General features: G+C 50.8%; 1 protein-coding gene across 10 annotated transcripts in view; it reads left to right on the forward strand.

Annotated features, from left to right (window-relative positions):
• The window catches only part of MSI2 (musashi RNA binding protein 2), a 204,424-nt gene that overhangs the window by 176,229 nt on the left and 7,275 nt on the right, over positions 1-20,920 (forward strand). For 3 of the 10 annotated variants that reach the window (XM_040082082.2, XM_040082083.2, XM_058423061.1), the window contains one exon: positions 7,004-7,111. In XM_040082082.2, coding sequence (XP_039938016.1) covers positions 7,004-7,111 — 108 coding nt within the window. Of the gene's footprint in view, positions 1-7,003; positions 7,112-8,390; positions 8,418-10,689; positions 10,784-20,920 lie in introns of all 10 variants that reach the window. The other 7 variants (XR_005703568.2, XM_040082087.2, XM_040082084.2 and 4 more) reach the window with 4 other exon arrangements.

Raw genomic sequence — 20,920 nt, forward strand, 5'->3', positions numbered from 1 at the left:
AGCACGCTGGCTCCCCCGCGTTCCTGCCTTATGCCTCAGCAGGGACAAATCTTAACAAATAGGGGCTGGGGTTGCAAAGAACTGGACAGGATCGGTCTCCTTTTAGCACAGAAACATTTCAGGTGTGAATGTTTTAGTGGTTTCCAGCTGGCCATTCCACATCCTGCCCTGCCCAGGAGCAGTGATGGTAGCTGCTGCAGCAATGCCTTGAAGATTTCTGGGCTCAGCATCCCAACCCTCTCCTGTGACCTCTTTCATGATTTGGATTATGGAATGCCCAGTGGCAGTTCCTCCAGTGAGGCACTGGGAAGGTCCCTGTCTGCCAGAGATGGCTGTGCTGGGTGAGCTGCACATGAGTGGTGAAGAGTTCCCCACCCTCTCATAACCTTGTCCTGTGATTTATTGCCTTCTCTTTTATGAAGTTGCCTCTTTGTGTTGAATTTTTCCAGCTTCAGCCTCCAGACACAAGTTCTTTTTATGCCTTTGTTCATCATCAAGGACCTGTCTTTAAATAATACTTACCCAGATAGTTTAGATCATTCATAAAAATTGAGACAAGCAGCTTAACCAAATAGCTCATTTTCTTTACCATCGGAGCAGCGGAAATGAGGCTTGAAGCAAATCAGTGCCACGTTGCTGAACTCCAAATAGGAGCCTTAATGTGGTTCCATCTAACCTGCCCTTGTTCATCCAGCAGCAGCAGGTGACTGAAATGCAGAAATTCAGAGCTGCTGTGCTGCGAGGCAGCGTGGGGCCAGGGAGCTCCTGCCCCTGCTGCCATCGTTCCCTTGTATTTAACTCGTTGATTAAAAATCTGGTGGTAAATCCTGTGGTAAAGGTTTGAAATGAGTTGTAGTGAGTCCAAAGGAGGCCACCAAGGTATGAAAGGGATGGAGCACCTCTCCTGCAAGGAAAGGCTGAGAGGATTGGAATTATTCATCCTGGAGAAGAGAAGGCTTCAGGGGAGCCTACAGGAAAGATGGAGAGAGACTATTAACAAGGGCCTGGAGGGACAGGACAAAGAGGAATGGCTTCAGACTGCCAGAGTGCAGGGTTAGGTTGGATATTGGATGTTGATAACCTAAATCAGCTGCCAGCTTTTGCGTCTTGGTTTGTGGTTTTTTGAATAAATAAGGTTTTTTAGAGCAAACAGTTTGCCTTTGAGAAGTTTCCCAGTTTTCAGTATAGTGAAATAACTGCAAAAGGGTTATTGCACTTGAAATGCCACAGAATGATAATTTGGAGACAAACAAGGCTTTGTCTCACTGATGCATAAAGTAATTACTGGGCAGAAACGCACCATTCTCATCCTAAAAGCCACGGCCTGAGAGTCCCAATAGCTGAAAAATGGGTCATTTACTGTACATAAAGAGGAAGTGCCACATTTTAAATGAACTATGTTTGGGATTTATTGTTTTGTTGGAATTCCAGAATGGGAGTATTTGCTCATCAGAACATCCATCTGCAGACAGCCATAAGACAGACCTCATGCAGGCTGTGCCCTGGATGCTGCAGGGGCTCTGCGATGAGGATCCACGATGCAGTGTGTCCCGGCTGAAATTCCCTAATTTGCTGAAAGAGATTTTAACAAGTTTGATGTAACGCAGTGGAAAAAAGACAAAGGGAAGCACTTAAGGGGCTGTTGCAATGCAGGACTTAGAGATGCTAAAAGTGTTAATAGAATTGATCAAAACTTTAGGAAAGCATTGTCCTGTTTCCCTGGAGCTCTGCCCCGCTGTGCTGGGCCCTGTTCATCAGCTGTGGTGTGGATGGCACTATCCCACCTCTTCACCGGCAAACCAGGGTCGCTGGTGGGAAGCAGAGGACATTCCAAGCAGGGCTTGTTGCTGCCCCACATTCCTGTGGACTCTGAAAAAGCTTCATAGAGTCTGCAGTCAAATCCCGAGGAGTTAATTGCTACTAAACTGGGGTAATGAGCTGTGAAGGATGTGGTAGAACCCCAGTCTTTGATCAGTCGTAGGGAACATTTGATTTCTCTTGGTGGATGTTTTTCTCTAAATATTCAGCACTGAGTTGTTCATCTAAAGCTCGGAGTAGTAGCAGGTTTATTTCTTCCTCATTCGTGTTTCCTTATAGAAAAGGAGGGGGAGTGTGAGACAGAGAGCCTGGAAGATGAAGGTTTTAAACATAAAGGGATTGTTTTGGGATGGAGCTTTCCCGTGTGTGTGTTCACCATTAAAGACGACATTTTTGCCCAATAAATTGGACCCATGCCTGCCTGCCTTCAAAAAAAACTGCCAGGCTCTTCTGCTTCATGGTTTTGAGTCTCTGATACTTTTGAAATGAAGCCTAAAGATCCTCCAAAGAGGATAACACAGCCTAATGGAAAGAATAATGCAAGCGAGAACCCATCTGAAATGACAGCTGTGAGCCTGGTGCAGCTTTTGGGGCTGATCAAAGCTGCTGGGATCACTGCTTGAAAAGGGGGGATCAGCCCCTGGGAATGCCCTGTGAAAAGGGGGGATCAGCCCCTAGGAATGCCCTGTGAAAAGGGGGGATCAGCCCCTAGGAATGCCCTGTGAAAAGGGGGGATCAGCCCCTGGGAGTGCCCTGTGAAAAGGGGGGATCAGCTCCTGGGAGTGGTTTGAAAAGGGGGGGATCAGCCCCTGGGAATGCCTTGTGAAAAGGGAGGATCAGCCCCTAGGAATGCCCTGTGAAAAGGGGGGATCAGCCCCTGGGAATGCCCTGTGAAAAGGGGGGATCAGGCCCTGGGAGTGCCCTGTGAAAAGGGAGGATCAGGCCCTGGGAGTGCCCTGTGAAAAGGGGGGATCAGGCCCTGGGAGTGCCCTGTGAAAAGGGGGGATCAGGCCCTGGGAGTGCCCTGTGAAAAGGGGGGATCAGTTCCCCAGTTCCTCTCCCCGCTCAGCCTGCACATGAATTCATATTCCAGCTTTTTTCCTGAGAGATCAAGTCACCCTCCTGAAGGGCTGGGGTTCAGGTCAGTGTGTGGGGAGCACCAGGGGTGTAAGAGGTGAAGCGTTGGGGTGTGAAGGAGCCTCTGAGCTCGATGCCCTCAGCACAGGGACCCCCAAAATGCCCTGCACAGACCAGTCTACTGCTTAATTCTCAATGCCTCTTCCATGCTTTTGGCCATTTTCTGAAGTCAGGTGGCGATTTGAGCATCTCAGCTTCCATTTTTCTTGTTTTAAATCCCTGCGCTCATCATTGCTGAAGTCTGAACGTGTGATCTCAGGTGCCCAAGTGCTTTGGCCATTAAAGCAGAGGAAATTCTTTGCATGATATTTTTTGATGTAAGAACTAATTTTATGATCTTTGTGCCCTTTTTTGGGGTTGATTCCTTTTGCCTGACTGGTTGTAGAGGATAGGGTTGTGTTTGCTTTGAGGATGCAAGATACTTGGGATCGTCAAAGGCTCATTGGAGCAGGGCTGAAGGAGTTGGTGATTTTTCTTAGAGCCAGAGCTGCAGGAAGAGGGTCTTGGCAGCAGGAGGAGGGTGCAGATGGTTCTTGGGTTATTCCCTTGAGGTTGCCTTGTAGCCAAGCCCAGGCTGGAGGGCAGGAGAAGTCGGTGATTTAAGAAGGAATGGTCCCAGCGGAGCAGGAGATGGAGCAGGGCAAAGATCTGGTGAGCCCCTAAAGCCCACGTGAAGACTGGCCCTGCTCAGGCGGTGTCGTGCTTGCCAGATTTGTTCACAAAGCCCCTGGAAAATTTGCTCAGTCCTGGGCTCCCACTGCCATGCCCAGAGCAAGACAGTGGGGCTGTGTGCTCCAGCCCAAACCCGCTGCTCCAGGCCTGGGCCATCCTGTGATCCCCTTTCTCTCAAACTCGCCTGTGCCTTGGAGAGACAACAGCCATGGACTGAATCTGGGACCTCAGGGCAAAGAATTTAACCTAGATCTGTCCATCTTCCCTCACTGCTTCACTGTTTTAAAGTGAAACTATTGATGCAGGAAACAGGAAAATTTATCTTTGAAAAATTGCACTTGGAACGCTGGTTTTGGCTCATTCTGAGCAATGAGAGAGCATGAAATTGCTGTGAATCCTCAGGGCTTTCCTGGGCAGCGTGTGAGCCCAGTGCAAAACGTTTATTGTAAAATACCTTCTAATTGCAGTGCCTCAAGTGGGCACTGCTGGCCTTTGTGGTGGCTCTGGGCTTTGTTTGCTCTGGGCAGCTGGGAGCAGTGGGCACATGAAGCACAGGGGTCATTTCAGCAGGAATCAGTGCCTTAAACAAGCACCAGGAATGAATTGGTCTCTCCCTCCACCCTTTTGATTTTCCAGGGGACTTCAGAAGGCTCAGAGGGAGTGGGGCTGGTGCTGGCCGTGCTCCTGATTGTCCAGGGTGGGATCCAGGAATGCTGCCATCAGTGCTTCCCTTGGCTTCGAGACACTCTTGTCCACGCACCCGTTCCTGGCACCCAGTTACCTCCAAGCTGCTTGTTAGAAGTGAACTGGGAGGCTGGTAGCCCCTTGGCAGCTGGTCACCTAGAGATGCCTGCACTTGCCAGGCATTGCTGAGGGAAAGCAGTGGCACTGGGCCACTCTTGTCACACCCTGCTTGCTACAGGTGCTCCTTGTCCCCTGCCCCAGCTTCGGGAGGCGTTCCCAGTGCCCCATGCTGGGAGCCCTGTCAGGCAGAGCTGGTGTCAGCTGCCCATCTGTGCTCGGGGTCAGGAGCACAGAGGTCCCACAGTGAGGTGGCCCAGTGGTGGGAGGTCACACAGCATCAGTGTCTGGACAGCGGTGACAGGGAAGCTGTTCCCAGCTGAGAGAGCGAGGGACGCGGTGCCTGGCAAAGGGCATTTTAGCGGGGGATCGATTGCTTTCAGCGGGTTGGATTGATTTGGGGATCCTCCAGTGCTGGAGCCATCCTGTGAGTGTACCAGTGAGGAGCTTTTGCCAGTGGTGATACTCCATCCCTGTTTCCATCTCGACTCCCGGAGCCTGTGCTGTGGCTGCTCCGCCTGGGGCGTTCCCGCACGGACCGCGAGCCGCAATCACACTTGAGCTGTTTGGAGTGCCATGGCGCCAGGGATGCTTTTATCTTGGAATTGGGATAAAAGCTTTCTTCAGGGGCGGAGGGATTAATTTTTCACACATCTGTCCACTGGAATGCAATAACGGAGCCTTTGTTCAGGCTCTTTCCATGGAGCGCCTCCTCCACCCTTGTTATTTCACTCTCTCCTTTTGCACGGCAAAACTTTTTGTCCTGCATTTCTAATAGATCCTGACCGTCCCTGGCAGCTGAACAAGAGAAACAAAACTTTCCAGCCCTGTTTTTTGCGCTGTTCTCAGGGGATGCTTGGTGATTTGAAGGGTATTTGATTGGTTTTGGCAGAGGTGTTTTATTCCACAGCTTTTTTATGGAAGACCCGCAGCTCCTCCAATCCCGTACGGATGGTTTAGGGAGCCCCTGGAGCCTCCACATGAGAGCTCTGCGGGCGGCCAGCTGGTGGTGGAGGTGCCATGGGAGCGCTGAGGACACTGCTCTTGGACCATGCGCCGTGGTGGGCAGGGAGGGACAGGGGACAGTGCCAGCTCTGCTCCTGCCTGAGCCGCAGGGGGAGGGCCCGGAGCTTGGCCCAGCCTTGGCTCTGCATAAGAATGAAGCCCCAGAGCCTAAGCCCTTGTCCTGCAGATGCTTTCCTTGCTCCTTGGAGGTTGGTTTTACTCTCAACACCAAAGTCTTCTCACTCCAGCCTAATTGTGTGTCGAGGGAGCGGCCCAGGGCTGATGGCTCCATCACCAGTGAGGGAATTTAGCGCTCAGGTTCAGCACTGGTTACAGCATCCCCCAGTCTGGATGTGCTTCCCCCACATCCCACTGCACAGAGGCTGTGGCAGCTCCCAGCAGTCAGGTTCACAGGAGGACCAGGCTTGGTACAGTGCTGGTCTCTGTGCATGGGGAGCACCAGCCTGGGGATCCTCTGCATACATTTACCTGTGCTATTTTTTTCCCCCCCAACAGCCCTATTACCATATTTAAATGCAAGTATGTCTTTTTTTGATTGATGTTTTAAGTAGCTTGAAGTTATTCTAGCCTAGTTCTCTGCTCCTTGCCCTGGTAGCTGAGCTGTAGCTGAGCCATAGTGCTGAAGGTAGTGGGCTGCAGTGTGCTGGGCTCTATGGGTTCGCTCTCTTGCTCTTGGGCTCACTCTTCTCTTTCTCAGTGCCTCAGTTGTTCTCCTGTTGTTCCTCAGCCTTGCAAAGCAGCTGTGATCATGGTCCTGGTGCCTGCTCAAGGACCAGGCTCCCTCGTGGTGGCCACCCCAGGCTTGTCCTGTCAGGTGCCAGGAGCAGCTGGAGCTCCCAGAGACCAGGAGCCTCCCTGGAGTCGTTGACTTCAGGGTTTGGGGTTCTTGCTGGTTGCCTGGACTTTGCCATTGACCTCCTAAAATACATATATTGAAAGTCAGAGTCTCTGGCAGTTCTTTTGAATATTAATTAAGTAAATCTGCAATCTTGCTGGCAGCATTCCATTCCTCTGCAAGGGCTCGGTTCCCTGGAGCAGGGAGGATGTCATAGAGCTCCTTGATCTGCGGCTGGTTTGCTTTCAAGAGCTTTTTCCTTTCTTTCTTTCTTTCTTTTTAAACCACATTCCATTGAATTTTTTCTGCTTGATCCCAGCAAATTTGTGATCTTGACATGAGGACCTCCTCATATTTTCCATTACTGCTTTGTCTATAAACCAGCACGTTATTATCACTTGCAAATAAGCCCGGAGGAGAATTCCCTGGTTGTTTGCGGAGCGGGCTGACCCCATTCCCGTGGGAGCGTGGAAGCACGAGCCGAGAGCTGCAGGCTCTGCCTCCTCCTTGGCTCCACGGCGTGCCAGGGCCAGGAGCCGCATTCCTCCCGTGCCAGGGGGATTTGTGCTGGCAGCGGGCGCCTGGCCCGGGCTCGGCCGTTCCCAAGCACGGTGGCTGCCGGTGGCACGGAGAGCCCCGGATCCCTGTGCCCCGCAGAGACTCGCGGTACCCGCTGGCTTCTGTCTTTACCCTTCTCCTTTTCTCCACGGCCAGGTTTCCCAGCAGCGGCTTATGGACCAGTAGCAGCGGCAGCCGTGGCGGCAGCAAGAGGATCAGGTAGGGGGGCCCGTGGAAGAGCAAACCCTCAGAGTGCAGGGTCAGGTAAAAGCTCTGTCGGTATTCTGTGTGGCTGCAGCTCTCCATCATTTCTCTGATTTTCCTCACACTTATCCTGGGGACCTGAAAACAAACAATCAAAAAAACAAACAAACAAACAAAAATTAGAGAAAAAAATAAGTAATCAATCCCAACCCAAACTACAAGCAGAGGCCACGGGGGCTGGAGCACCTGCAGGAGATTGGCGTGAGAACTGCCAAAACCAGGGTAGATATTCCAGTTTGTTTCTTTCTTTATTCCTTTATTGCATTGGTTTCTTTATTTGTTTGGTTTAAATTCGAGGCTCTAAAAGACACCCCAAAAAAAGATTAATTTGTGTTTTCGGAAAAAAAGTTTTGGTTTCTCACAGGAAGCTGGGGTTGGGTTGAGGCGGTGGCAGCAGCTCTGGGTGCTCCCGCCGAGCCCAGAGCCGCTGTCACCTCCTCCTCCGTGGCCGTGTCCCTTGGGATGGCATCACTCGTGCCAGCAGCACACGGCTGGCAGTTCACCACCCCTGCCTGCTCCAACCCCACTGCTTCCACGAGGAACGACAAAGCTTTTCTTCTGTCCTTCTGAAAACTTTTTACTTTTTTTTTTTTTTTTCCTCCCCTTAAGAGAAATAAATCGTTGCCAATTGCTGTTACTGCCTTAGGTTTAAATTCTGCTGAACACATGAATCAGCACTTTGCTCAGGTGACAGAGTTCAGAGCAGCCCTCAGTGAGCCGTGGGCTCCCGGAGCAGGCCAGGATGGAGCCGCTGCCGGCCCCGTGTCCTCTGTCCCGGCGTCTCCTCAGGGGGCACGGGGCTGGCAGCACCTCCCAGCTCACTGATGGCTGAGCTGGGGGCTCGTGGAGGCTCTCCGGGCAGTGCCGGCGGTTACCAAGGCTCTGCCCGAAAAGCCCCGACGGCGCGAGGGAGCAGGAGGTGGGCACAGGCCCAGGTGTGTCTCAAGCGAGAGCCTGATGCTGTGGAGGCCAAAGAAAGACACCAGGAGAACTCCGTTCCATGCAAACTGGCACTGCTTGCAGGCTACAAAGGACTCTCTGTACCAGTTCCATCCTGTGGCATGTAGAGAGCGCCTAAGGGGTGACTTGCCAGCCTGGTTGTGGGGATCCCCCAACTCCCAGCTTCTTCTACTGCCCCGGCACGGAGGGGGAAAAACAAACCCAAAGAGGGGAAAAAAAAAAACAACAAACCCAAACAAAACCCGAGATTGCTTTTGCATATGCTTCCAGGAAAACAGACCTCATTGTTTCTGCCTCTTCCTCATGTTTTGCCCTTCAGGTTTTGTTTTACGTGCAAACAGACCTGGTGAGTTGCCCCTTAGCAAGGCACAGAGGGTTTGGCTGGATTAACGTTGCTTCCCTGATTATTATTACTATTTTTTTTTTTTAATCTGAGTGCTTTTGGTGCCCATTACAACTGAACTGAGCATTGATCAATTCTGTGCCTGAAAATCATTTGTCTTTAATTTGAGTGGTTTTTGGTTTCTCTTTTGTTGGGTTTTCTGATTTGTTTTTTCGGTTTTTTTGTTTTTTGATTTGAACTTGCAATACGAAACTAAATCTAACCCTAAATTAACAACACCCTTTTCTGGCAAGTTTAAAGAGCAGTATGGTGTTTGGAAATGTCTTTTCAAGCCTCAAAATTGCCTGCGTGCACAAAACTGGCAAAAACCCCAAAACTGAATCCAAAGAGCCCCCATCCTGCCCCCAGCCCTGAGGTCTCAAGGAGGAAGGTGGGTTTGTCACCGGCCCCGCTCACATCTGCACCAAGCCGTGGTCTGGGAATGGGGGGGTCCGTAGAGTCATCTCCATCCAAAGCTGGTTTTGGAAGGGACATCCTGGGTTTGCCACTCCATCAGCAACGGTAGTGAATTGTATCCAGGAGCAGTGGAGTCCGATCGATCTTGCGCTGCAGTGTACGGGCCCGATTCATTACAAGAAAAATGGCTGGGGTTTTTTTTTCCTTCTTTCCTGTTCAGTTGGGTTTTTGTTTTTCCTTCACAAATTCGCACGGCCCTCCTTCACGTGTGCCTGGTCCAAAGCACAGAGCACAGCACGGCTGGCACTAACTGGCCCCTTTCTGCCAGGAAATGGGAAAGAGCTGGGAAACACCGGGCAGGCGCGTCCCACCACGCCCAGCTCACTGGGAGAGCTCTGCCCAGGGCTGCTGGAGCGGCCCCAGCACAGAGCAAGCATTGTCCAGGAGGTTCCTGGAAAGCATTGATGACAATCCATGTCATCAATGTCCCCATCGCTGCTGCCTCTTCAGCAGCTCTCCAGCCCCGTCCCGCCGGCTCTTCCCCACCTTCCTGGCATCGGTGCCAGCACGGAGACTGAGCACCCGCAGAGAGCATCCACCTTCAGCTGCGTGTCTTGGTCTCCCCAGGAAGCTGCAGCCCTCTCACTCCAAGCCCCTGGGCACTGACCACCTTGGTTTGTCCCTGGGGTGACATTCCTCCTCTTGGGACACCTGCACGTTTGCTGAGTCAGCAGGGAGCCTGCTGGGGACAGGAACCTGCTCGGGGCCTCCTCCCTGCCCTCACCCCTTCTTTTTCTATGGCAGCATGTCACCAGCTGACCTTGCTAGATGAACAGGTTCTTCTGTGTCACAGCAGGTCTGTCCTACAGCCAGCAGAAAGGGATGTGTCCCTTTCCCCGTGCTCAGTGCCACCATAAATTCACGTCCCGCGTCGCTGCTCGCGTGCCGGCAGGGTGAGCGCGGCGGTGCTGCTCGTCATAAATCACGTCCCCAGTGGACATCCCAGTGATGAGGTGATGGCTGAGGTCCTTCCAGCACACAGAGGTCTGGCCGCATCCGTTCGCTCCGGGTGGGGCTGCGCTGCCGAATCCCTCCACTGGTTTTGACAACCTCACCCATTCTTGTATTTTTTTAATGAATTGGGACCTGAGCCACGGAAAACGAGCAAAGTTAAAAGTCTCAATGCTGAAAACTCCTCCTAGACAACTTCACTATCAGTGTCACGTTTCTTTTGAATCCACCTGACATATTTTACGTGTAAAACATTTTTGTCGTGTAAACGCTTTTTTTACAATACAGTCATGGGGGGGGCACATTTTTCTCTTGCATTTGACATGGGAGGGGTTCATCTAGCAGGAGAGTGAGACGAGGAAAATTTGGCAGGAGAGGGCTTTCGTTCCTTCCTCTTTGGTTCATTGACAAGCCTGAGATTTTTCCAGTTCCCAACCTGTCGCTACCAACTATTCCTCCCTGAGGGCTGGAGACAAAACCCGTAAGGCCGCTCCAACCCAGCCCTGTCCCAGCTCCCTCGGGCAGGCTTTGCCCGCCGGGCCGGCCGGCGGCACTCGGCGCAGTGGGACGACGCAGTGCCACGGCACCAGGGGCTGCTTCCCACCCCGACCCCTGGCACATCTGGATTTTGGGCCCCAGTCCCGGCTTGCCAGTGCTGCCTTTGAGCCCTGCGCCCCAACAACCCCTTACTGGACTTTATACTTGCCAGCTATAACAAATCTCGTAACGTGAGCTACTGACCTTGATGGTGAGTGTGAGCAGTTATGTTTTGTTGTTTTCTCTCTTGCTTGGTTGGGGCTGCTGTGAGAGAGGGTGTCTCTGAGGCAAACTTTCCGGCCTCTCTTACACTCGGACGTGCACACCTCCTCTCAAACACTCTTCTGAGCGCTCTCAGCGGGAAGGTTTGTCCACACCTATTAATCCTCTCTCAGTGTCCAGCTTCTTGTTAGTAGCAGCTGGTTGCATGTTTTTTGCTTGTTCGGACGAAACGGTTCAAGAAACGACTCATATCAACTCTTGAGAAATGTCTCTATTTTTTTGTACACTTTCTTTCTTTTGATGTTTTTTATTAATTTCCCTTACTTAAAAAACAATACACCTGTCGTCCCGTAAAACATTTCACATCTCCCCTTGCCTGTTCTTAGAGTGTATGTATCTGTGGGACTGAACTAAATGCATGCACTGTAGTAGTCGTACTGGTAGCAGTAGATGTAGTTGTAGAACATGCATTGTCGAGTTGATATTACAGGCACCATCAACGCGAACGAGCGTGGCAGATAAAAGCAGAGCCTTGGTCTGATTGAAAGCGTAGGGATAACACAGCAGAGAGCTGCTGATGGCTTGGATCCATAGAGCCCTATTCGTTAAATCCCATTATCTGGAAGTTTAAATTGAAGCCGGCTGTAGGCAACCTACACCCTCCGTACAAGAACCCGCACATGCTGTGATGCTGATAGTAAAACTGACCTTTTTTTTTTCTTTTTTTTTCCAAATTAACCCCCCCTAGGAATCGAAACACTGACTATAACTGTATTCTCTTATTTTTATTTTGTATCCAAAAGAACTTAAGATATTTTTCAAATCATTTTACAACCATGGTTTCTCCATCAGCCTGTTACTCGTCCATATTAGCCCATAGACTCATTCGTTGGCAGTCGTAGACCAGATGTGCCACACGCAAATCACTCCATTTGGGAATCCAAATAATTCCATGTATGTGAGGCGGCTCCCCACAGCCTGTCCTGAGCCACCGAGCGATTGTTTGTAGGTCATAAACCTTAAATCTTATTATGCAACTGAGACTCTGAGCTAGTGATGGGTCGTACTCATTGCCATGTCACCCAGCTTAAGGGAACATTTTGAAATGAAGATTTAACATTTCATAAATATCAGTGTGAGGAGTTCGAGGCGAGTTCATCCTCTGCCACGAGCCAGCAGTGGCTTTGCTTCTCCTGCCCGGGTTTCTGTGCTAAACTTGGAAAATGCAGAGACGGCGCCGCAGTCAGTAAATCCAACAGATGGTAATTGAGATCCCGAATTAGGCTTTGGTTTGTTTGTTTTGTTTGCTGCTTGTCAGAAAACTTCCTGATGGGAGCAGAAAAGCTCCTCTATGGTGTGGTCACCCCTCCCCTCCTCCCCATGCCCTGGCCATCCCCAAAACCAGCTGCGCTGGGTGGGAGCATCTCCCTGCTCTGCTCATTAATGCACTTAAAGCAGCAAGGGTTTTCAAAGGAGATAAAATATCCAGAATGGGCTTTCCAGTGTAATTAAGGATTTGTATCTGCTCCTTACCTCTAATAGAACACTGAGTAAATCAAGCAAACAAGCACTGGGGCTGACAGGGTGCAAGGTGAGCTGAGGTGCCCCTGGTGCTGCCAGGGAGCTGAACACTTGTGTGCCAAGGCAGGGATGAGGCTTCCTTGGGATCTCGATCCTCCAGGGAGCAGGGAACCTGCCGGACAATGCACATGGTGAAGTGAGGAGTGTGCCTGAAAGCAGAGTAATGAACTGCACGGGGTTGGGGAAGCCTTGCCTGACACTTAAGGAAGGTGCTCTAAAATCGAATCTGCTCATAGTTCAGCAAATTATGGCCATAAAAAGGGGGACGGTGGTTGGTCTGTGTGGGGGGGGGAGCGGAGCTCATGGAGATGTCAGGAGGAGCGTTTCAAAGATCCTGCCATGAGCCAATTTGGGATTTCTACGGCCCCCTGGTAGGACTCCGTTGTGGCTCGGTGGTTCTGGTGGAATTGCTCTCCTTTTTTCATTCTCCTCTATAAAAGTACATAAAGTTTAATCCAGGCTATGTAATCTCAAAAGCCTGAACCTAACAAGTGGACCACTTGGGAGCAGCAAGGGCTGGAATTTCTCACTCCACTGGAACCGCCAGTAATTATGTGACAGAGCCTGGCGGGTGATGCATTGGGAAATTAATGGCTGCATTGGATTTTATCCTTTGCTTATCTCCCTGGCAGAGGCAGAGCATGCTGGGGAGCACGGCGGGTGGCCAGGCAGGGACCCCACACTGCGGGGGCTTTGGGGAGGGGTGGGACCAAGGAGAATCATCCTGGTTTGAACAGGAATTCCATCAGCCAGGCCCGGCCCAGAGCAGCCCCAGGTGGTGAATGCGCTCTGGAGGAGCCACTCCACATTCTCATGGGTGGTTTTGGCCTTGTTACTGATAATACTGGTAGCCCTGCAATCACTTATCTGTCTACTACCCCAAATTAAAAAAAAATAATAATAATAATGAGAGAGGCATCATTTCTGTTTGGCTCAGAAGTGCTGTGCTTCTCCAGGATGGGATTCCCACAGGTCCTTTTCAGAGCAGGCTTCAGGCAGAAGAAACCCTGTGTCTTGTTTTACTGTGGGATGCCACTTTTGGATCTTTTTTGGTCCATGAGGGACTGAGCTTCTTCCTGCAGTGCCGGGGAGAAAATTCAGTAGATACAAAACAATTTGGTGATGCTGCTGCTCGACCTTGGCCACAGCAGCCGGTGTTTGACAGGGCGCTGGGCTGAAGTCTATTGAGGTTAAAATACATCAGCTTTAATCAATAATTTTGTAATAGAAAATCTTGTGCGCTTGATAAATCATCTCCAGTGCAATTAGTGACCACCTCTGAAGTGCAGTTGAAGTTAATCTGTAGCGAATTTAGCGGGTAACTTTTAATAGTCTTTTCCATCGGGAGAATTATTTTCCATGGGAAAATGCTCCTGAGAATGCTCATCCAGAGCCATTTTATTCAGGAAGAAATTCTTCTCTGTGAGGGTGGTGAGGCACAGGTTGCTCACAGAAGCTGTGGCTGCCCCATCCCTGGAAGTGTCCAGGGGCTTGGAGCAGCCTGGGACAGAGGAAGGTGTCCCTGCACGTCAGGGGCTTGGAACAACTTTGGTTCCCTCCAAAGCCCTGGCACAGACAATTATCCATGTTTTATTCCCTTTCTCCCAGCAGAAGCTGGGGACAGAGCTGTTGGCAGTTGTAATTAGACTTTGCTCCCCTCAAGATGCAGACAAGTTGTTGCAGAGTTTGAAGTGGGGTTTCAGCACGTGCTCTCCAGTGCATGAGATCTTCGAGCACAGGATGGTGTCTCATGCATTTTAGTCCCTAAACAGGTAAAATACTGCCAGAGCTGAGGCTAGCTTCCCTCTCCAGCAGCACTCGCAGGCTGTTACCCGTTAGTGGAACAACTGCTAACTGTGAGGCAGCACGCATTGGACTGACATACTACTGTCAGTATTTTCATGCTGATTCTCTCCCCAAATGCTTTAAAAGTAAATACATAATTACAGTGATGTTTTTTCTCCCTCTCTTCTTTCTGAAATAGAAAGCTGCCAGAGGAGCAGAGTAGTTTTTCCTTGCAGCAGATGTTGGTGTGCATCTGGCTCCGTGTGAGCTCGAGAAGCACGGTGGGTTTGGAGTTGCCAGAGAATGCGAAGTAAAGAATGCGAATAAACCTGAGCTGTTTAAAAATAATAAACTCACACAGCTGGGGCCTTTGTGAGCATTTCCTGGTGGTTAAAAGAGACCAGAACTCTGTGCCCTGATGAGGCCTTGGGATGCCAGCTGCTGACAGTGTTGCTGGTGCCACCAGCTCTCCCCCAGGCACCGTGTGCTGGGCAGCAGCTTGCCTGGTGCAGACCCTCCCACAGGAGGGATGGCTGAACAGGACTGAGGCTTTGCAGGCTGGATGCCTCTTCTGTTACCTGGATAAGCCCCCTGTGCTCCTGAGCATCCCCCCAGCCCGTGGGGTCCATCAGCAGCAGAATGTGCCCCCCAGGCAAGGCCCTCCTGCTACTATGGCTTGAATTATGCAGCAAAACAAAGACGCGTTTTTGGTTTAATTTTCCTCCTGTATTGTCTGTTATTGTACAAAAGGCTTCAATTTCAAATTACAGGAGTGATAGCCAGTTAATGTGGTACAGTGGGAGGCCGGAGTTGCTGTTGCTATGGCAATGGAGTTCGGCTCATTTGTTTTGTAGATGAGTAATTACTACGCAATTAGAGTAGGCTAAAAATAAAGGGGCCTTTTGTTCCCTCTTACTCATTAATATTAATAAAAGACCTGTCCGGGCTGTGGTAAACAATTAATGCAGATGTGGTTTCCCATGGTAAAATTAACAGCAGCTTTCGTGCTCCTTGGCGTGAGGTGAAGGCGCTGGCATCACCTGGTTCAGCTCTTCTTCATTTTAAATGGAAAAATGGTCACAGAGGGGTCTGTGATATCCCAGCATCTGAGCTTTAGCTCTTATTTGCTAGTTGGATGGGTGGTAATAAGTGTTAAAGCTCCATGTGCAGGCACAGGCAGCAGGAACAGCGCTGGGGTCGGCGCCTGCGACACAGCGAGCGCCCCAGGGCTCCGGGAGGAACCCGGCAGCAGCAGTTCCCGATGCAGACAGCTCCTCATTCATCCCCCTTGGATCAGTGCCAGGGCTGGAGCAAGAAACTTGCCCAAAAACCTGAGCACAGGCAAGGACAAGCATGGTGCTGCTGAAATGACTCCAGCACGACATGTTACAAACAGGGATCAACGAAAAAGCGTAAGGAACAGTCCCAAGCATTTGTTGTGAAGTAAAAAGATGACGGTACACTTAGCCTGGATATTAGGATGGAATTCTTCCCTATGAGGGTGGGGAGGCCCTGGCACAGGGTGCCCAGAGCAGCTGTGGCTGTCCCTGGATCCCTGGAAGTGTCCAAGGCCAGGTTGGACAGGGCTGGGAGCACCCGGGGATAGTGGAAGGTGTCTCTGCCCATGGCAGGGAATGGGACTGGATGGGCTTTAAGGTCCCATCCAAACCATTCTGTGATTCTGTGATTCTATGAAGTACATAAACATTAATCATGCCATATTTTAAATTAACTGCGAGACCAGTTAAGTTAGCAGGAACCAGTTAGGGAAATGACTTAAGAGGACAGCATTTATCTGCCCCTTTGGTTTATTTGTGAGTTCCAGCTGAGCAGGTGAATGTCCCATGCCTGCAGGGAGGGACAGCAGAGCAGCACAGAGCTGGGACCAGGGTTGATGAGTGGTCACCTGCTCCCTGCATCATCCCTCGGGTGCTAGGCACCCCTGGAAAACACCATCGGGAATGCAGGACCTCTCCAAAAGGGCAAATACCCCAGCCAGAACCCTGAATCCTCTGCTGAGGGGGCTGTGGATGCACAGAACCGAGTCCCTCCCAAACTGTTTAACTAATGGAGGGAATCGTAGCAGAGCCTTTGTAAGGTCGACATTTGTTTGTTGTTAAGGATCTAATTAGAAACATGAGAGGAAGCTGAATGGCTGCTTGCTCGGCTAATTAGCGACATGCACGAAGACCACTTTGAACTTCAAGGACACAAAGCTATTAGCGCTTACATCAAAAATGGATTAAACTTCTGTGCTTTTATAATGATTAAAGATGAGCCGCTCGAGAGGAAATCCTTTTGTAAGGCTGTGACAAGAGCTGGCTCCCTGACTGCAGCTCCTACAAGCGAAGCTTTGTGTGGCCTCGGTGTCGCGCTCGGCCCTGCGCGAGTGACACCGCTGACACACGCTATGGAAAATGGGATCAGGCAATAAATATTGATCGTTGGCAAAAAATTACAGCGGAGCTGCAAAGTGCAGTTACTCGTCCTGCTGCATAACTGCAGGAATTAGAACGGCTGGGCTTGAATGTGCTGAATTTTATGTCTTTTTCTTCTGCAAACCGGCGCACATCAGCAGCTTCCAGATGTGGCGGTTGCCTGGGATGTGTTAGGTGCAGTACTTAGCAGAAGCAGGGGCTCACATGCAGCAGTGGGTTTGTAGAACACCTGCACCAGGTGAATTTTATCTTACCTAAGCTTGTGGAAGGTGCCCAGCTCTTGCTCCTGGCTCATCTCAGGTAGTTGAGCAGTTGTTTTGTGTCGTGCTGGAGGAGCAGCATGGCAGGAGGACGCTGAGGCTGCAGCACGAGCAGTTGCCACGAGATCCCAGGTGCCATTCTCACCCCGTTGTGCCCAGCCCCAGGAAGGTGGGCAGCGCTCAGCCCTCCCTCCTGGTTCCCACTCACAGCTGTAATTGCCGAGCGGAGCCAGCTCACCACCCACTGCTTGCTGTCATTACCCTGCGATATTTTGATGTGTGAAGCCGTTTCCGAAGGGGCTGCAGAGGCAGAGCCACCTTTGAAAGTGTGACTGCAGCTAGAAAATAACGTACAAATAGTACCTTGTTAGGGCAGCTCTCGGTGCGTCTCAGCCTCATCACCACTTATTTTGCTGATGAGCCCGACAGTTGTTGTATTTTCCTTTTTCCCTGCAGAGCCAGTGTAGCTGCAGGGGAGGGATAACCTGGGGCAGCCTGGCTGCTCCCCATTATGGAGCGTGTCGGGGTGACGGGAGGCACAGCGCTGACGTTTGATTTTCCAGTCAGGACTGAGGCAGCTGTCATCTGCAGCTCTTCACACTTGCAGAGGAGCCGCGTCTGCCACAGGGTTCTTAGAGAGAGAGTCTGCTTTTCAAGTCTGCTTTGGGAAGAGCAGGAGCAGAGGGACGCAGGTCCCCATGAGGGATGTACAACATGGCAGCTCTCGTTGTGACGCCGGCGTTATTTGTTTCTCCGGTTTGTCTCCCACTTTCTCTTCCAGCGAGTTGGGAGCTGTTTGTACCTTGTTATTCTCCAGAATATCTGTGTGTTTCCAGCTCATTATTTCTGAGACGTCTGTGAGCTGGAGCATTGATCCAAGTTCAAGGTGTGCCGCACACTGCCTCCGACAGAAACCACACTCTGTAAAAGCTCAGACACAAGGAAGCAATGCTTCCAGTGGCTCAACCTGACCACAAATGAAGGGGTTTGGAGCTCTGTGAGGTGATTGCTATAGAAAAAAAGAGCCTGAATATGAGCTTTTATTTCTGAGTGCTGTGCCAGTGCACTCCTGCAGCCTGAATAGGCCACTGAGAACCAGGAGCACCAATGTCTTATTTCAGACTGGCATTAATTTGTACATCCAGTCCCGGGTAAATGACATTCTGGTTGTTAGCAGCTCTGAAAAACAAGGTACAAACTCCCATTAACTTCAGCCCTGACTGCACAAAGAATTAGCTTTGGCTAAGCGATCTGTAACATGGGTGCAGCGCTGCTAATTATAAGTCTCTGAGCACTAATGATGTAAGATTTGCATGCGGCGCTGGAGTTGTGCTGGTTATTCAAAGTATCAGCGTCACGTGGTGAGTGCTGCTCCGTTAGCCGTGCGTGTGACAGTGTGGCCATTAGTGCCACGCTCTGGGACACTCGGGGTCCCCAGGGAAGGTGGCATTGTCCCCACACCACTCCCTGTGGTTTTGCTCTGTGTCCTTTGCAGCAGTTGTGCTTGGGTGGTTGCAGAGGCAGCACAGCAGGTCAGAATGCCTGGAAACAGGGATACCCCTGTGACAATCTTCTCTTAAAATCCAGCAGTAAATGGACCCAAGTGACTCAAATTCATGGAATCCTAGAGTGGGTTGGGTTGGAAGGGACCTCGAAGACTATCTAGTCCAACTCCATGTCGTGGGAAGGGGCACCTTCCACTGCACCAGGCTGCTCCAACCTGGCTTTGGAATTAAATGCCACCAGGCTGTGGGGCAGTTCCCTGTGCCAGCTGGGCTGCTCAGTGCCCTGCCCAGTGCCCCCGTGCCCTGCCTGCTCCCATCCCTGTCAGCAGCACTTGATGTTATTATATCATTTACTCCTTCGAGCTGGAAGATGATGTTTGCGGCGTGTTCTATGAATTTTTCATAAAGACAGAAGAACAGACTAATCTTGTGAGCTTTGAGTCTTGGTGGTGGGTAATGGCTTTGATTTAAAGCATTTTGTCTTAATGATAGTTATATTGAAAATTTCCTGCTGCTTTCAAGCACGTTTAGTTATTATCATAAACATTGATGGTAGAAATGCCTGCCAAATTGTGCGTGGCTGTTTATGGCAGATGAAAGAGTCATCCAGAAATTAGAGCGCTGGATCAACAAGTTGTGAAGAAACCTGTTTGTGCAGGAATCCAGCCTGAGGCCAGTGGGACACAGCAGGAACAAGGAGGGTCTTGAAGGAGGAAAGGGCAGGAGATGACCAGCTCTGCTTGTAGGATATGCTTGACAGCAGATGAAAAATGAATTTCCGATTAGAATCATAGAATCAGTTATGTTGGAAAAGACTTCTAAAATCAGTGTATCTTTCTTTACCCCCACACTGCCAAGCTCCCCTGTCCCTGCAGAGCTGCTCACTCACATGCATGGCTGCCCAGGGACAAGGGATATCCTGCCTCTGCTCAAAGAGGAAATCCAGTGAATTGTGGTGGTTTCTTTCCCTCATGAGGATTTCCTCACCTGTGCACTGTGGCAGGGAAGGCAGACACATTCTGCACTGTTCCTCACCTGGATTTAAAAAAAAAAAAATTAAAATACTCGTATTTGTCATGAGTCCCCTGCAGAGGTGTTTAAGTCTTTGGGTTTCGGGGCTGTAGGAGAGGGAAAGGTGTCACCAAGGCTCCGTGTGGGCTGTGTGCAGGGGACAGTGATTCCCATGCAGTGTCTGTCTTAGTCCTCTGTCCAGGTTGTCTCTGGTTTGTTTCCTTTGAAATACTGTATATTTTAGTGGTGCCTATCATCAGGTCTCATTTACTAGTCCCTAAGGGCCTGACTGTCATCCCAGTACCGTGTGAGTTCCCCTTGCAGGGCAGTGATGTCAAGATCCTCACGTTTCTTCTCCTTTTCCCTTCATCATTCATGGCTGAATGGAGTTTATTTGGGTGGGATTCCAGCATCCAGCCTGTCGTGCTTGGCCCAGGCCCAGCGGCGCTGGGGTCCTCCTGAGCGTAACGCTGCTGGTAAGGCAAATGTCAGCAGGAATCCTGACTTAGAAATTTCTCAAGAGTTCATCGAGGGAGAGTTTATCTTTCAGCAGTGACCTTTCTCGTTGAACACGGATTAAGGTGGGGCCGGGTCTCTGTGAGCGTGGCAGTGTGCAGGGGAGGGCTCTGGATGCGCATCCCTGAGCCTCCTGCCCCTGCCTCAGCCTGGGCTGCCAGGCTGCTTTGGGTTCCAGCTCTTGGCTCCTTGACATAAATCACTTGGCAGAACGTGGAGGAGCATCTCACACGCGTGTTAAATGGGGATAAAGGCTCTCTGCGGAAGGATGGCTTGGTAATAAAGGCTCCCTGCCTGAAGAGGTCCAGCTCTTGCTGTGCCAGCACTACACAGCAGCTCCCAACTCCACCAGCACCAATACTGGCCTTAAAAAAAACCTGCTGGGACTGCTTTATGAACCCAGTTTTTTTACATCATTCTGTGTCCCCATCTCCCTTTCCCTCACTGCTTTTCGGTGCTCCCCAGGCCACTGTGACACTGGGGAGAGTACCCCTGAGGCTCCCCAAAGCCTGTCCCTCTAGCCTGCAGGCAGATGTTCAAAATTCACAGGCTCAGAGTCTTTTCTGTCAGAAAAACCACAGCAGATTCAAAGTGAAGCAAGCAAGACAACCTGCCCTGTTCCATCACTGCCAGAGCTCCTGGCTGCTGGCCCTTGATCTCCATGGGCACAGGAAGCAGCTTCTGTAGCCCAGAGGAGGGAGGATTGCTGGGGCTGAAGATAAAAGGTGCTTGGCTCTGACTTAGAGACACATCTAATCTTTTCCACATCTCTCCTGACCTTGATCTATCACAGGGCTTCCTGGGGATGCCTGGGATTGCAAATTTTGCATAGAGGAAGCTTTTGAGCTGGAGGTCTCAGGCACAGTGTCGGAACTGTGAAGTTGCCTGCTGCAGGATGGCTTCCTTACAGCTGGTTGGGAAATGGGACCTGAAATGGGTCCTTTGCTGCCAGGACTTCCTGAGTGCTGGCAGTTCTTGGAAGGGGAGAAGGTGGCCCTGCCAACCCTCAGTCAATGCTGAATCAGTCTGATGGATCCAGAGCCAGGGGATCGTGGTGAGCTCAGCCCAAGCCTCTGCTGGGACCAGGCAGGGGGTCAGGCTTTGCTGCTGGTCCTGGCATCAGGTCACAGTCAGTGGTTCCCTCCCCTCCACAGACAGCACAATCCCCTGACATTTTTTCAGCA

The sequence above is a fragment of the Hirundo rustica genome, chromosome 19, assembly GCF_015227805.2.
Source record: "Hirundo rustica isolate bHirRus1 chromosome 19, bHirRus1.pri.v3, whole genome shotgun sequence".
NCBI classification, from domain to species: Eukaryota; Metazoa; Chordata; class Aves; order Passeriformes; family Hirundinidae; genus Hirundo; species Hirundo rustica.